At 37.1% G+C, this 17,143-nt stretch overlaps 2 protein-coding genes across 2 annotated transcripts; both read left to right on the top strand.

The window, feature by feature from the left end:
• The first annotated feature begins 145 nt into the window (after positions 1–145).
• LOC130997028 (uncharacterized) lies at positions 146–6,721 on the top strand. Its single transcript, XM_057922306.1, has 3 exons — positions 146–412; positions 531–725; positions 6,617–6,721. The coding sequence occupies exons 1-3, from the start codon at positions 146–148 to the stop codon at positions 6,719–6,721; spliced, it is 567 nt and encodes a 188-aa protein (XP_057778289.1).
• Positions 6,722–8,016: 1,295 nt separating this feature from the next.
• Positions 8,017–13,571, top strand: LOC130997029 (uncharacterized). The gene has a single exon (XM_057922307.1). It carries the CDS (start codon positions 8,017–8,019, stop codon positions 13,456–13,458), a length of 5,442 nt encoding a protein of 1,813 aa, XP_057778290.1. The 3' UTR covers positions 13,459–13,571.
• Positions 13,572–17,143: the final 3,572 nt, after the last annotated feature.

Here is a 17,143-nt window from a genome sequence, read left to right on the forward strand (position 1 = left end):
TTAATGGAGAATTAAGAGGGAATGAAGTTGGCAAAAGAATTGTTCTACCAGCAACATTTATAGGAGGACCAAGAGATATGCGTCGTAGATATCTTAATGCATGACATTAGTACAAAAATTTGGAAAACCAGATCTATTCATTACAATGACTTGCAATCCAGAGTGGAAAGAAATACAAGAAGCATTATATGATGGTCAAACAGCTCAAGATCGTCCAGACTTAACTACACGAGTATTTCGAGCAAAACTGCAAGACTTGAAAGATCAATTATTCAAGAGGAAATTTTTTGGACATGTAGCTGCACATGTTGATGTAGTTGAATTTCAAAAGAGAGGGTTACCACATGTCCACATGCTGATAATTTTCAAGTCCGAGCATAAGTTGAATACGACAAGTGAAATAGATAAGTTTGTAAGTGTCGAACTACCCGATGACGAAAACAATTCTGAATTGTTTGAATTGGTGAAAAAACATATGATGCATGGACCTTGTGGAGAGAAAAATCTAAATAATCCTTGTATGGTGAAAGGAAAATGCAAATGCCATTATCCACGATCATATTGTGAAAGCACACAACAAGGTAAAGATGGATATCCAATTTACAAAAGAAGAAAAAATGGATCAACTGTACATGCATGTTCAGAATGCTGACTTAGACAACCAATGGGTTGTACCATATAATGCACATCTATTGTCCAGATACAACTGCCATATTAATGTCGAGGTATGTTCTGGTATCACAGCTGTTAAGTATTTGTATAAATATATCTATAAGGGACATGATAGGGTGGTAGTTCATATAGCCCAAGATGATGAACCGCATCAAGTTGATGAAATCAAACAATTTCAAGACGCACGATGGGTATCTGCACAAGAAGCTTTCTCATGGACAATGATATGTTGCTCTATCTCGAGGAACTTCAACGTCTACTACTAAAGTGTTGATTAAGCCGACCACAACAAATACAAGCTAGACAAAAAATGTTGACAAAAAATGTTGTCAACACTCAAGTTTTGATCACAGGTAATTTTTTAATTTTAAAAATATTTTATATATTGTTATTATGCATCGATAAAAGTATATTTACATGTTTAACAGGACAACAAAATCATGAAGAATCGGAAAGATGCAATTGATTCGCATTGTGTTGAAGACACTCAACATACAGCTGGAATTTCAAAATTTAATTTTTTTTGTTGTTGTTTTTGGAGATAGCAATATGCATTTTTAATTTTTAAAATATTTGTTGATTTTAATATACATTTTTTAGTATGATTGTTAATTCGTTATTGCATTTGAAAACAACGCGTGACAATCCATTTGAACTTCAAACTTTTGCTAAAAATTATAATTTAATTCATAATAAATACTAATACTTTTATTGAGAACACAAGTCATTTATATATACACGCCTGATTCGAAGTTGGATTAGAATCTGCACACGCATATGCATAGCTATGAAGTCGCCACGCATCACATATATTATAGATTAAAATTACACACGTCTAGATGTTCGTCCCTAAATTAAAATAATAGTAATAAAAATTAGTTTGGATTCGATACAATTACAAATAATTCAAACTATAAAATAATATCTATATATTTAACTTTTAATATATAAAAGGGTTAATAGCCGGAAAATACACGAACTATTTTCAAATTTGCATATCGCACATCACCTTTAAAATTAGCTTCAGAATACACCACCTTATAATTTTGTTGCAAATTGCACATGGCGAAAATTCCGGCAACTCTTAAGTTTGACCGACGATGACATGGACAGCCACGTGGTTTTTTTTACACGTTGGCAAACCATGTGAGCAAAACGACGTCGTTTTGATAAATTGAAGAATAAAAAAAATAAAAAAAAATTCTTGCTTTTCCGGCGAGCCATTCCAGAATCCGGCAAGCCATTCCACCACCACAAACCACCGCAACCACCGTTTTTCCTCACCTCCACCATAACCACCACCACAAAAATCAAAGAAATCAAAATATGAGAAGAAATCACAAGCATCTGCCACTCCATCGGAATCTTCTTGCCAGAAATTAAACCCGCAGCCCAGCCTTCCCCTTTCTCTAGATCCACGGCGGTAACCCTACCCCCGCCTACAACTCCGACGCCGACGTAGCAGCAAACCGGCGCCCACCTCCCAGTTCAGAGCCCATTCCCAGTTCCCAGCGAAATTTCCCCAAATTTCCATCAAATATTCCTCAAAAAATCCGATCAAGAGCCCCCAAATCTAAATCGGTGGCTGGAACCCGGTGAGGCGGTTGACGTTGGCGAGGAGGGCGGAGGCGAGCGGCGTTTTACAGATGGAAAAGGACGGCGGCGGCGCAGAAATAGCTGCGCAGCGGCGACGTCTGGCCTCGATGGTGGTCCAGGCCCGCGCGACTTGTGGCGAGGAGGGCGGAGGCGAGCGGCGGTCGGCGACGAATTGGAGTGGTGGTGGTGAACTGAGGCAGGCGGCTGGTGAGGGAGGCGCTGGTGAGGGAGGCGCTGGTGGTGAATTGGAGTGAGGAAGGTGAAGAGGAATTAGGTTTTCACGAATTTTCCATTTTTATTTTTTATTTTTAATTATACTCACTAAAAACGACGTCGTTTTGAATGCCGGTGAGTCCACGTCTGAAAATTCCGGTGCCACGTCAACACCGATCAAGGTGGTGGTCAACGCATGTGCAATTTGCAATAAAATTAAAAGGTTGTGTATTCTGGAGCTAATTTTAAAGGTGATGTGCAATATGCAAATTTGAAAATAGTTCGTGTATTTTCCGGCTATTAACCCTATATAAAATGACATTAGTTAAACGTGCAACGCACGTTCTGTCTGCTAGTTACATTAAGTAAATTGTTATAAATAACTGACAATTGAATTGACAAAACTATCAAACAAATTAATTGTACTAAATTGAAAAAGACATTTCCGATAAAAATAGGACCACTAGGAATTGTCATTTGTCCGACTTGAAGACATAAGAGCTATTGGGCTTGAAATGTGATTCTGATGATCTTTTTCGATTTTTTTTTTTTTTAATTTCAGGCGCACACGTGAAATTCATGCTATTGCATTACCTCTGCACCGAGCCCGGCACGCTCCATCTAGTGATGAGGAGTAAAATATGTGAGTACTGGGATAGCAGCTTGACTGCTAAAATACCCCCCATGTAAATCTATAAATAGCAGCTCTCTTTCGCGGAGGTTACGCAATATGAAGTAAACTACGTTTTTCCTCTTACTTTTGCCTAAGTCAATCTGTTTTGCAAAGTAACTACAAGTAAAATACTTAACTCTATCACAAAAATCCTTCACAAAGTTAATGAACACATCACCTAGATATTATAGAACATGCAACAAAAGATGGACTCTATTAAGACACTTATTTATTAGGACACTCCTGAGTATAAAAAAAAATGAGTTTTCAACTATCCTATATTAGGAATTGAATCTGAGGGTCGTAGGGTTAAAATACTACTATTATTTTTTGTTATTTTGTTATATATGAGGCTATATTGAATAAAATGGGGCTATAAAATGAACCACCCATCACCTAAATATTTAATGGGCTTGAATCATGAAGGCCTATCCCAACTCAGTTTCGAGATAAGCCCAACATAGTTAATTAAAGAGTATTGAAAAGTAGTCCACATCGGTACACACTACAGTCTGGGATAGAGGATTCCATCTCTGAAAAGAAGATAGACCTACGACAAAACAAGGCGGTTGGATCCACACATGAGGGTGAAAAAACTATCCCGAGCAGTCCATTTGGGAAGATGACAACGCATCAATGACCGAAACACAACACGTGGTGCATCGACAAACCCGGCTTCATCGATGCCTGCGCCTTCTTTGTCATGGCCACCGCTCACACACACACACAAAAATAAGCAGTGACTTCATGGAAGGTGAATACATGTACATTCATCCGTGGTAGCCCCACAGAACAAAATGTAGTCGTCAGAAAATTGATAAAAACAAGGAAAAAACACGCAATTGATAAATTAAAACCAAATATTCTGTCCTGCACAAGATTCTAATGGTGATGCAAATTCAAACTTTGTTTTAATGTTATATAATATGCTCAACATTCTTTCATAGGTGTGCCTTTTTCCATTTCCCTTGTTGCTGGGATTGAGTTCAACTTCCACAACTTCCATCTTCAATATTGTTGTCTGAATTTTTGTCATCATCCTTCTCTTTAGAGTCAACAACTACGCTGTCGTCGTTCTTCGCCCCTATCTCTGCCATGGCTTTAGAATCATACTCACTGCAATCAAGGGCAGTAATGTTTGGAGAGTTAAAACAATAACAGATAGTTCAAGTTTGATGGGATGTAACTAACAATAAACAAACTGCAATAAGGATGGAGTCTGGAGTGTTGGATACAATGAAATAAAATTAATAGCTTTTTGAAGAAAAAATCATAAAAACAGAACAATAGACACATGCCCGAGAGATTGACATTTAGTTCTACAGAAATTATATTAATGGATCTCATATATCCTCATGTCATCTTGAAATTTATTTGATTCTATTAGAAAATCTATAACAAAGCTCAAAATGGCTCAATAAGAGCTTGACAGATACTCAAAATGCCCCTCTAAATCCACCTGAAAAATAGACAACAAATCAGCCAATAACTAAGGGATTAAACTAAACTTCATATTACCTCTTTTCCCAGAAAAAGATACTTTAGATTTTCATCATTTCTATTTGTATATGATTTTAGACATCTCCCCAACAAAATCTCAGTTTTATTAGCAAATATTTTGAAGCCATTTCTGAAGATTCCACAACAGCATTCTTGACTTCAATGTTGACACATGCTTTTGCAGTACCCTTGATCATGGGATTATTGTGGAAACGTTGAAGAGCCTCCAATACTTCAAATCCAACAAAAACTAATTCTTGTAGCAAGAATTAAGGAAAATGTGTAAATTGGTTAAAAGTGGTAGTGCCTACACCTTTTTAAGGGTTAAATTTTTCCATTTATGGAAATAGGCCACTTATAGCGGGATAGCTCAAAATGGAATACAAGTCACTTTAGTGGGACGGAAGGAGTACCACCTTTCAATTTTTTCTATTTTTTTCCCACGGATATGAAATACACCAAATAGAAGTTGATTTTAGGGCTTTTGACTTAGATTTTTTGATACCTAAGCATGACGGATAATAAATGTGGCATAATAAAGTCGATGCATCAGCTTAGGTATCAACAAATCTAAGTGAAAGCCCTAAAAAAACAGGTTCAATTTGGGAGTATTTTATACCAGTAGGAAAATTCAGAAAAAATCGAAAGGTTGTGTATTTCTTTTCAAATTTTAAAGATTATGGGAAAAATCAGAATTTGCTGAAAGTTCGTGTATTTTACCGCAAATATCCCTAAAAAATTATGGGAGAGGAGAAAGAAAAAGCGGGGGGAAAAACTCCATTTTTTATATTATATAGATTTATAAAACAGATAATGTAATACATTTAATCAAACATAATATTAATACCATACACTCTCTGGCCCTAAAACATCTTTCGAATGGGAGGCAACGCGAGTTTTAATAAAAGTTGGCTGTTTATTTGATGAGTAGAAATAGATCTCATATATTAGAAAAAGTGATATATAAAAAGTGATAATAGTGACCAATAGACCAATTAAAATGAAAAGTGGTGGGTTGATTTGTGGCAATTAGTGTAAATATGTGAAGATTGAAAGAGTAATAATTAGTGGAATTGTTTACAAAAGTGGACTAGGTAGATGCTTCGAGGACGAACGAAAATGGAAATAAAAGAAGATGTTTCAAGGAGAGGGAGTACAGTATAAGACATTTCACTCAAATATATCAAGTCTTATCTCATACTATCAAACAAACGAGCCTTATAAAAAGTAATGTTCAAAATGGAATATGGAAGATGTTTGGTATTTGTTTTGTTTTGTGTTTCCTAATTCGCAATTGCAACCTTAGAGCTGGTAAACACTACAACTTGTTATAACTAGGTAAATTAAAATTAACATAAAATAGGAAATGGCAAGGGAGCTAAATGATTTGATCTCCTTACATAAGCTTGGTTGTGAATTTCACATTTTAGCATTAAGTAATACCACTTTTGTGTCTATGGGCATAAATAATGATGTGAATCCTTAGTTTAGACACAATGATTAATAAAGTTAATTTGAGTCTTTGAGAATCATATCAATTGTGAAACAAATTGGTATCCAAACATGCATTTTCTTCAAACAAAGAATATATAGGGAATTACAAAAAAAATTACGAAAAGAGGTTGAGCAAGTCATGATGGAGAAAATGGATACTCACTTATTCCTTCTTCACTAGATCGCTTGCTTCACTGAATTACACACATTTCACTTCTCTCAGGATTAACTGTATCAACGCAAAAAACGAATTAATGGAAAAAAGCTAAGATGACGAGTTGCTGTAAAAATATAGTAAACAAACTCAAAATAATTACTCTCCCATATATTGCATGTTTAAGCGTGATTGGGCGTATTTATACGCATTTATTTGGAAGTTTTTGATATGATTTTTGTGCTTAATTTGTGTTAAATATCATCTTTAGGATATGATTATGATCTTATATGTATTTTGATGGTATTTGATAGGTTTTGGAGAAAATGGTTGATTTTGAGAAAAGTTTTGAAGTGGTGAAGCTGTGTGAAGAGGAAGCTGTCAATGGGCACGCCGAATTCTGCCTGGACGAAGTCTGAAACAAAGAAATTATAAGCTGCCATATTTTGATTTTAAGACCCCATTAGCCACTTTATTTTGATGATAAGGCCCCATGCGCCACTTTTCTATTGTTTCTTTAGTTAATTTCCTTGGCCTGTGCGCCACTTTAATTTGACTAGATTAGTTTTATTGTTAGCTAGGGCCTTATTCACGCCACTTTAATTTGACTAGAATTAGGTTTAGACTTTTTTTTTTTACTTATATATATATATTAGTATTAGTTGGAACATCAACGAGTGAGATATCATAATTCACATCATAATTCACGCCACTTTGGGAGAGCAGCTACTGGACGCGATTTTGGAGTTCTTTCAATTCAAGTTTTATTTCCTTCATCTTTCCTTTGCAATTAATTATTTATTTTGTTTGATTTATTTTTATTATGAGTTCTAGCTAAATTTCTTTATTCCGGCAACGATTAGGGAAGCACTAGCGAAATTATTCTGTGAGATCTAATTGTTCTTATACTTTATTTTATGCTTGCATCTGCGATTCTTCATGTTTAATGATATTAATTGTTTTAATCCATTAGATAGTTGCAAATATTTATTGGGTTAGAATTAATTATATAGCCAATTGAACCGGCCATCCGTAATTGTGGTTTAGGTTTGATTAGTGGTAAATTGACACATCAGGGTCAAGGGAAAAGCAGTCTTAATTCAATAATCCTGCGTCAGAGTTTATTGGTTTTGAATCGGGTTTCTCTAGATATTAATGCTATCGGCTCATTAAACCTATAGAGCGTCTCTTATGGTTGTCAGTCGATTAGGGTAGTAATTAGTGAAGCGTCTTCCTGGTTACCGAATAATTAAGGAGAAATAAGATCACGTCAGAAGCGTCTTCGGTGATTATAACTGATTTGTTTGCATAATTTAAAGTTATTTTTGCATCGATGATCGGAATAATTGAACTAGGGTGGACTTAATTGATTGCTGGAATTCTTTTATTAATTGTTGGAATTTTTATTCATCTTTTAGTTAATTAAAAAAAATTGGTTTATTCGGATTTTATTTTAAGTTTAGTATTTTCTATATTTTCTTCTCAAAATTTCGTGATTACTTTGCAGACTTTAATTGGAGAAATTCTCGCCAGTCCCTTGGGAGACGATTTTGCTTACTGATGTCTGCGCAGTGTGGGCATACCGGCTAACTGCCGGATATTTTTGGTGTAAAACGACGCACCAAATTTTGGCGCCGTTGCCGGGGATTGGTTTTAAGCAGGATTTTTCTGATTTTAGTCTGTCTTTTATTTTTAGTTATTTTATTTTTAGTTTATGCCCCGTTCTTCTCGTACAGGCGTATTAGTTTTTGATCCAGAAATCGAGAAGACTGCACGAAAGTTGAAGAAGCAAGCTAAGGAGTGGAAAAAGATATCCAATTCTGCTCCACCGTGTCTTGAGGATCAAGAAGAAATTGAAGATCCAATGGGTGACCGTAATAATAGTGATGAGGAGAACGATAGAGAGATCGTTGATCCTCGACAGGAACCACCTCAACTGATCAGAGAGTTAGGCCGTCATAGAAGCAATCGCCCTTTGTGCATTGTCCTTCCTACCATTAATGGCAACGCTGAAATACGGCCTGGTTTCATTCAAGTGCTACCCAAATTCGGTGATTTACCTGGAGAGAGTGCACACAAGCATCTGGCTGAATTTGATCTAGTTTGCTCAACTCTACGCCCTCATGGTTTTACTGAAAATAATTTGAGGCTATTGACTTTTTCTCATACTTTGCAGGGTAGAGCGAGAGATTGGCTTTTTGATCTTCCTCCTGGTTCGATTAGAACTTGGGGAGATTTAGAAGAACAATTCTTGCGAAAATTCTTTCCTGAGTCCAGAGCTGCAAATTTGAGAATGGCCATTAGCAGCATTAAACAGAAGAAGGCGGAGAGTCTAGCCGATTATTGGGAGAGATTCCAACAGCTGTGTCGCAAGTGTCCTGATCATGGATTTTCTGACTACCAATTGCTTACTAACTATTTTTATCGTGGTATGTCTTCTTTTGATAGGAAAATTGTTGACGCTGCTTGTGGTGGAAGCTTGACAAATAAAACTTTGGACGAAGCAAAGCAACTCATCGTTGACATGGTTTCAAATGGTCAACAATATGAGGATGAGGATGATGATCGTTATAGGCCAGTGCAGAAAGTAGAAAATTCCAACATGAACGAGAGAATTGATGCTCTCACCTCTTTAGTTAGAGGACTTGCTGTCTCTAAAACTCAACACGTTCAATGTGGAATTTGCTTTGAAAATAATCATCCTACTGATGCATGTCCATCTCTGCAGGATAATAATACTGAGCAAGCGTGCATGGGATCCGCTGATGAGCAAGAGATGAACGCACAAAGGCAAAGGCGAAACGACCCTTTTTCCAACACCTACAATCCAGGGTGGAGAAATCACCCAAATTTTAGGTGGAGACAGCAGGAACCAGGGATGTACGCGCCGAATCCGCCGCAGGCTGGACAGTATGCCCATACCGCACGTCCTGCACCGAGTTCTGCACCCAATATGAGCGATATCATGAAGAGCCTCGCCCAGAGCAGTGAAATTGTGAAGAATTTGGTGCAAAGTCAGCAGGCGTTCCAGCATGAAACTCAGGCAGCGTTGAGTAATATGGGCACACAAATCACGCAGTTAGCCACTCAGGTGAACAAGCTGCAGGCGAATCAAGGCCGACTTCCTTCTGTCACGGAGATGAATCCCAAGGAAAATGCAAGTGCTGTAACTACAAGAAGTGGGAGAATTCTAGCTGAGCCACAGCCTAAGCAGCAGGACAAAGAAAAGCCCGATGAAGCCAAGGACGATGCAATTAGTGAGAAGTCACCAGAATCCACCGAGCCTATCTCTTCTAAGGTAAGTGGAAAACCTAAGGTTTCAATTCCTCAATCACTGATTGCACCACCTTTTCCTTCTAGGTTGGCTCAGAACAAGAGAATTGAAGAAGAGAAGGATATTCTAGAAATCTTCAAGAAGGTAGAAATAAACTTACCCTTGCTTGATGCAATTAAGCAAGTTCCCAGGTACGCAAAGTTTTTAAAAGAGTTATGCTCTAAGAAAATGAAGTTTGGGAATGATGCGAGAATTCGAGTGAGTGAGAATGTTTCTGCTGTTCTTCAAAGAAAATTACCTCAAAAGTGTCGAGATCCTGGTATGTTCACTATTCCATGCATTATAGGTAATAAGACTGTTGAGAGAGCCATGCTAGATTTAGGAGCATCCATAAATGTCATGCCTTATTCTGTGTATAAGGATTTGCAATTAGGACCTTTGAAAGACACTTGTGTTATCATTCAGTTAGCTGATAGGTCTACTGCATATCCCGAAGGTGTTGTTGAGGATGTCCTTGTCAAGGTCAATGATTTGATTTTTCCTGTGGATTTTTATATTGTTGATATGGATGATTCTGCTAAGCAATCCTTGATTCTTTTAGGGAGACCATTCATGAAAACTGCTAAAGCAAAAATTGATGTGGATAGTGGAATGCTTAGCCTTGAATTTGATGGAGATGTTGTCACATTTAATATTTTTGAGGCTATGAAGCATGTTGAGGATCCTGAATCTGTGTTCATTATTGATGTTATTGACCATTTGGTTGAGGAATTTGTTGAGAATTTCAGGGAGGATGAGCTTGAACATGTTATTTTCAGTTCCCTAACTGAAGAGAACTCCAAAACTGAGGAGAATGAAGCCATTAGAGAGATTATCATGCAGCTGTACTCAACGGAGGAAATTCCAGTTCGGCACCTGTCGAGCAGGATGCCCATACCGACCAGCACAGAACCGATTTTACCCTCTGTTGTGAAACCACCGAAGCTGGACTTGAAGGTACTGCCCCAGCATCTGAAATATGTGTTTTTAGGAGAGGATGACACGCTGCCAGTGATCATCAACAATGAACTCAGTGCAGAACAAGAGGTAAGGTTGGTAAGTCTTCTTAAAATGCATAAATCTGCCATTGGATGGACTATAGCCGATATCAAAGGTATTAGTCCTTCTACTTGCATGCATAGAATCTTACTTGAGCCTAATAGTAAGCCGTCTAGGGATCCTCAAAGAAAATTGAACCCTGTCATGAAAGAAGTTGTGCTTAAAGAAATTCTTAAATTGCTTGATCTAGGGATTATTTATCCGATTTCTGATAGTACATGGGTCAGTCCTGTTCATGTGGTTCCTAAGAAGTCTGGTTTTCAATTGGTTAAGAATGAGAAGAATGAGTTGATTCCCATGAGGTTGCAAACTGGTTGGCGTATGTGCATTGATTTTAGGAAGTTGAATAATGCTACTAGGAAAGATCATTTTCCATTACCTTTCATTGATGAGATGCTTGAGCGATTGGCTGGTAAGGAATTCTTTTGTTTTCTTGATGGCTACTCTGGATATTTTCAAATTTTTGTAGCTCAGGAAGATCAAGAGAAAACCACTTTTACTTGCCCTTTTGGCACTTTTGCATGGCGTCGTATGCCGTTTGGATTATGTAATGCTCCTGGTACTTTTCAGCGTTGTATGATGAGTCTATTTTCTGACATGATTGAGAGTTGCATAGAAATTTTCATGGATGATTTTACTGTGCATGGAGACTCTTTTGACCATTGTTTGACTAATCTTGAACAAGTTTTGCAGAGATGTGTCGACACTAATTTGGTGTTGAACTTTGAGAAATGTCATTTCATGGTGAGAGAGGGGATTGTTCTTGGGCATGTGATTTCTGCAAGAGGAGTAGAAGTTGATAAGGCGAAAATTGATTTGATTGTTAAGTTACCTTATCCTTCTAATGTGAAAGAGATTCGTGCTTTCTTAGGCCATGCAGGTTTTTATAGGCGCTTCATCAAAGACTTCGCAAAGACTGCTCAACCTCTCACTAGGTTGCTTCATCAAGATGTGTCTTTTGTGTTCGATGACAAGTGCAAGGAGGCCTTTGATTTGTTGAAGAGTAGACTCACTTCTGCCCCCATAATTCAGCCACCAATTTGGGGAGAGCCTTTTGAAATCATGTGCGATGCAAGCGACTACGCCATTGGAGCAGTGCTAGGGCAGAAAGTTGGGAAAGAGAGCCATGTGATTTACTATGCTTCCAAAACTCTCAACCCGGCTCAATGCAATTACACAACCACGGAGAAAGAGCTTTTAGCCATCGTTTTTGCTTGTGAAAAATTTAGATCTTATTTGATTGGCTCTAAAGTTGTTGTTTATTCTGACCATGCAGCTCTTAAGTATTTGCTCTCTAAAAAAGAATCTAAGCCTCGCTTGATCCGTTGGATTCTGCTTTTGCAGGAATTTGACTTGGAGATTAAAGATAAAAAGGGAGCCGAGAACTTGGTAGCTGACCATTTGAGCAGACTGCAGACTGTGTCGGACGGTATGCCCATACCAGACGACTTTCCAGACGAACAGCTGCTGCACATCGACGGTAACACTCCTTGGTATGCTGATTTGGTTAATTTTCTAACTGCTGGAGTTTTTCCTAAGGGAATGGAGACAGCCCGTAAGAATAAGTTGAGGAGCCAAGCAAAATACTTCATATGGGATGATCCTTATTTGTGGAAGACTTGTGCGGATCAAGTGATACGACGTTGCATCCCTGATGAGGAGATTCATTCCATTTTGAATTTTTGCCATGCTCATGCTTGTGGAGGTCACTTTGGTCCCAAAAGAACGGCACGTAAGATTCTTGATTGTGGTTTTTATTGGGAAAGTATTTTTAAGGATTCTTACAATTTCTGCAAAAATTGCGACAAGTGCCAAAGAACAGGTAATATCTCTTCTCGCAATGAAATGCCTCAGGTCCCTATTTTGGTTTGTGAAATCTTTGATGTTTGGGGAATGGATTTTATGGGACCGTTTCCTAGTTCTTTTGGAAATTCTTACATTCTTTTGGCTGTTGATTATGTTTCGAAGTGGGTGGAAGTGAAGGCCACCCGCACTAATGACTCTAAAGTTGTTGCAGGATTCCTTAAAGCTAATATTTTTAACAGATTTGGAGTACCCCGTGCCATCATCAGCGATCAAGGAACTCATTTTTGCAACCGCACTTTGGAAGCACTTTTCAAGAAATATGGAGTCCACCATCGAGTTGCCACGGCATATCATCCCCAATCCAACGGTCAGGCTGAAGTTTCTAACCGAGAAATCAAGAGCATCCTTGAGAAAACAGTCAACCCGAGACGAAAGGATTGGAGTTTGAGACTGGACGATGCAGTGTGGGCATACCGCACTGCTTTCAAGTCACCGATTGGTATGTCTCCATACCGGCTGATTTTTGGGAAGCAATGTCATCTACCTGTTGAGATGGAGCATAAAGCTTTTTGGGCCGTGAAGGAATTCTGTTTAGATGAGAAAATCGTTGGCAAAGAAAGGCAATTCCAACTGCAAGAATTAGAAGAGATTCGATTGGAGGCGTATGATCATGCAAGTCGTTACAAGGAACGAACCAAATTTCTACATGACAAATACATTCGAAGGAAATCCTTTGAAGTTGGGCAGAAGGTTCTCTTGTTTAACGCACGCTTAAGGATTATGCCAGGAAAATTGAAATCTCGTTGGTTGGGCCCGTTTGAAGTTGTTAGTGTGAGTCCTCATGGAGCTGTGGAAATCCAAAGCCTCGAAACACGAAAGTGTTTTAAGGTTAATGGACAATTACTCAAGCCATACTATGCTGGAGTCGAGATGGAGTCGTTCAATGCGCTCAGCCTGACGTCTCCAACCATTGTCTAAGGATTTTGAACTTCTTTTCTGTCCAGCCAAGGACGTTAAATAAAGGCGCTCATCGGGAGGCAACCCGATTTTTCTTGCCCTTGTTTTGTTTATTTTCGTTTTTTCTCTCTTAAAAAAAATATTATTATTAAAAAAAATATATTAAAAAAAAAAAAAAAAAAAGCTTGGGGTGTGTTTTGGTCAATTTCGCAGGTTTGGAGGTTGCCCTCCAGTTTCTGAAAAGTTGGGGGCCAAGGTGCAAATTCTGGAACTAGGTTTTTTGACTAAAGTCAAAATTTCCTCAATTTGGTTTCCCCCAACACCACCCCATCCATTCTGCCCCAACCACCAGCGAACCGCCCAACCACCATTCCTCATCGCCGGAAGCTTCAGCCCCTCATCCACCTACATGATTCCATTTCAGGGAAGTTTCTTTCTTTTTGCTTTTCGTTTTTGAAGCTTTTGATTTCTTTTAGTTGTCTGCTGTTGTTTCTGTTTTGTTCTGTCATACTCTCACACAATGAGGACATTGTGTTGTCCAAGTGTGGGGGGGTGTCTTTGTTTTGTGTGTCTTTGCTTTGTTGCTATGTTGGTTTTCTTGTCAGTTTCGAGTTCTTTGGCAATGTTATGATAATGATGTGAAGAGTTGAGATTATGATATTGGATTGGGTATGATAGGCTGTTGCTCTTGTGATGGAATTGTGCATATGTTCGAAGGTGTTCTTGTATGAGAAAAACGTGCAAAATTTGATAAAAATTACTTGAAGCCTACTAAATTGTGAGGATTGAGCCTTAATGAGCACACATGACTAGCTCCAATTGTTTCTTTGATGAGTGATTGATTCGAACTTCTATGCTGAATTTCTGGTTTGCCCTGTTGCCATAGTCAAGACTGAGTTTGAGAATTTAATGCATGAAAATGATTAAGGCATTTAGGAATAACCATTATTTTGGCCTGAACATATGATCTGAACCTTCACTATTCCCTTAGTGAGCCGTTTGTGCCTCAATTGCTCCTCTTTTGTTTGATTAAAACCTCACATATATTGAGCCTAAGCCTATTTCAGCCTGCTTTTGTCCTTTGAAAACATGTGAATGCACTAGGTTATGACGAGATGAGTACTCCTATCATGTTAATGTGTTGTTGATGATTCATTGATTTATTGAGAATATATGTTGTTGAAAAAAAAAAAAAAAAAAAAGAGAAAAAGAAAAAAGAAAAAAAGAAAGAAAAAGTTCAAAGAAAAGGAAGGGTTTATTGTGTATACATTCATGTTTATGCTCTATATGTATATGTTAGAGTATGTTAGAGTTGATGCATATTTTTTTGAGGATTGTGGATATTTTGAGGAGCTACTCTAGAGTTTTATTGATGGAAGGTCTGGTGTGTTGCATGTTTTCAATCATATATTGAGCCTCTTTGATCCCTTTTTCTTGTTTATCCCATCTGTACGTACCCAAGCCCCATTACAACCAAAATGCAAGACCTTTTGATTTATGCATTGGTTCCATATTTTGGTGGAGATAGTGACATAAGGGCAAACTGTGTTTGAAGGCATAAAGTTGTGAATTGTGTGAATCTTTTCTGTCCATATTTATCTTTTGAGAGAAATTGAGTGAACTTGGTGAGGCAGGATTGAATTTGCACAATTTTGACTTGAATGAAGAACATGGCATAATTTTCTGAGCAAGAGCATGGTTAGTGGTTTGTGGATGATTGTATCTTGATCAAGACTTTGAATATTATCTATCATATTGTTGCCAAAGCTTTGTTTTTGCTGTTTTGAGTCTTCTTTTGTTCCTTTCCTGTCGTTTTGTTCTTTTTGGTGCTCGAGGGCGAGCTTTGTTTAAGTGTGGGGGGATTTGATTGGGCGTATTTATACGCATTTATTTGGAAGTTTTTGATATGATTTTTGTGCTTAATTTGTGTTAAATATCATCTTTAGGATATGATTATGATCTTATATGTATTTTGATGGTATTTGATAGGTTTTGGAGAAAATGGTTGATTTTGAGAAAAGTTTTGAAGTTGTGAAGCTGTGTGAAGAGGAAGCTGTCAATGGGCACGCCGAATTCTGCCTGGACGAAGTCTGAAACAAAGAAATTATAAGCTGCCATATTTTGATTTTAAGACCCCATTAGCCACTTTATTTTGATGATAAGGCCCCATGCGCCACTTTTCTATTGTTTCTTTAGTTAATTTCCTTGGCCTGTGCGCCACTTTAATTTGACTAGATTAGTTTTATTGTTAGCTAGGGCCTTATTCACGCCACTTTAATTTGACTAGAATTAGGTTTAGACTTTTTTTTTTTACTTATATATATATATTAGTATTAGTTGGAACATCAACGAGTGAGATATCATAATTCACATCATAATTCACGCCACTTTGGGAGAGCAGCTACTGGACGCGATTTTGGAGTTCTTTCAATTCAAGTTTTATTTCCTTCATCTTTCCTTTGCAATTAATTATTTATTTTGTTTGATTTATTTTTATTATGAGTTCTAGCTAAATTTCTTTATTCCGGCAACGATTAGGGAAGCACTAGCGAAATTATTCTGTGAGATCTAATTGTTCTTATACTTTATTTTATGCTTGCATCTGCGATTCTTCATGTTTAATGATATTAATTGTTTTAATCCATTAGATAGTTGCAAATATTTATTGGGTTAGAATTAATTATATAGCCAATTGAACCGGCCATCCGTAATTGTGGTTTAGGTTTGATTAGTGGTAAATTGACACATCAGGGTCAAGGGAAAAGCAGTCTTAATTCAATAATCCTGCGTCAGAGTTTATTGGTTTTGAATCGGGTTTCTCTAGATATTAATGCTATCGGCTCATTAAACCTATAGAGCGTCTCTTATGGTTGTCAGTCGATTAGGGTAGTAATTAGTGAAGCGTCTTCCTGGTTACCGAATAATTAAGGAGAAATAAGATCACGTCAGAAGCGTCTTCGGTGATTATAACTGGTTTGTTTGCATAATTTAAAGTTATTTTTGCATCGATGATCGGAATAATTGAACTAGGGTGGACTTAATTGATTGCTGGAATTCTTTTATTAATTGTTGGAATTTTTATTCATCTTTTAGTTAATTAAAAAAAATTGATTTATTCGAATTTTATTTTAAGTTTAGTATTTTCTATATTTTCTTCTCAAAATTTCGTGGTTACTTTGCAGACTTTAATTAGAGAAATTCTCGCCAGTCCCTTGGGAGACGATTTTGCTTACTGCTGTCTGCGCAGTGTGGGCATACCGGCTGACTGCCGGATATTTTTGGTGTAAAACGACGCACCAAAGCGTATTGAGATGAAGTGGGAGCACCAAACTAAGGGATGAGATTGATGGTCCCACAATTTTATGTACGTCACTATATTGCATTCTTATATCTATTATTTTAATAATATTTTTTTATAAAGATAAAATTATAATACTATGAATTATTCTCAATATTTATTTCAAAATATTAATTTTTTATAAAATTATATACCATAATTAAAAAAATTTCAACCTATTGCTAACTAATTAATTGATAAAAAAATAATTATATACCCTAATCAGATGGAATGAATCCCAATTAATAATCACAAAATTAAACAAAAGCATTCAAAGTTGAAATTAGAGAAAAATGTATAAAAATATAATCAAGTGGTATGAATCTCAATCCCCAAATTATTAGCAAGTGAATTAGAAACTCCATAAAA

This window comes from Salvia miltiorrhiza, chromosome 8, assembly GCF_028751815.1.
Source record: "Salvia miltiorrhiza cultivar Shanhuang (shh) chromosome 8, IMPLAD_Smil_shh, whole genome shotgun sequence".
In the NCBI taxonomy this organism is placed as follows: Eukaryota; Viridiplantae; Streptophyta; class Magnoliopsida; order Lamiales; family Lamiaceae; genus Salvia; species Salvia miltiorrhiza.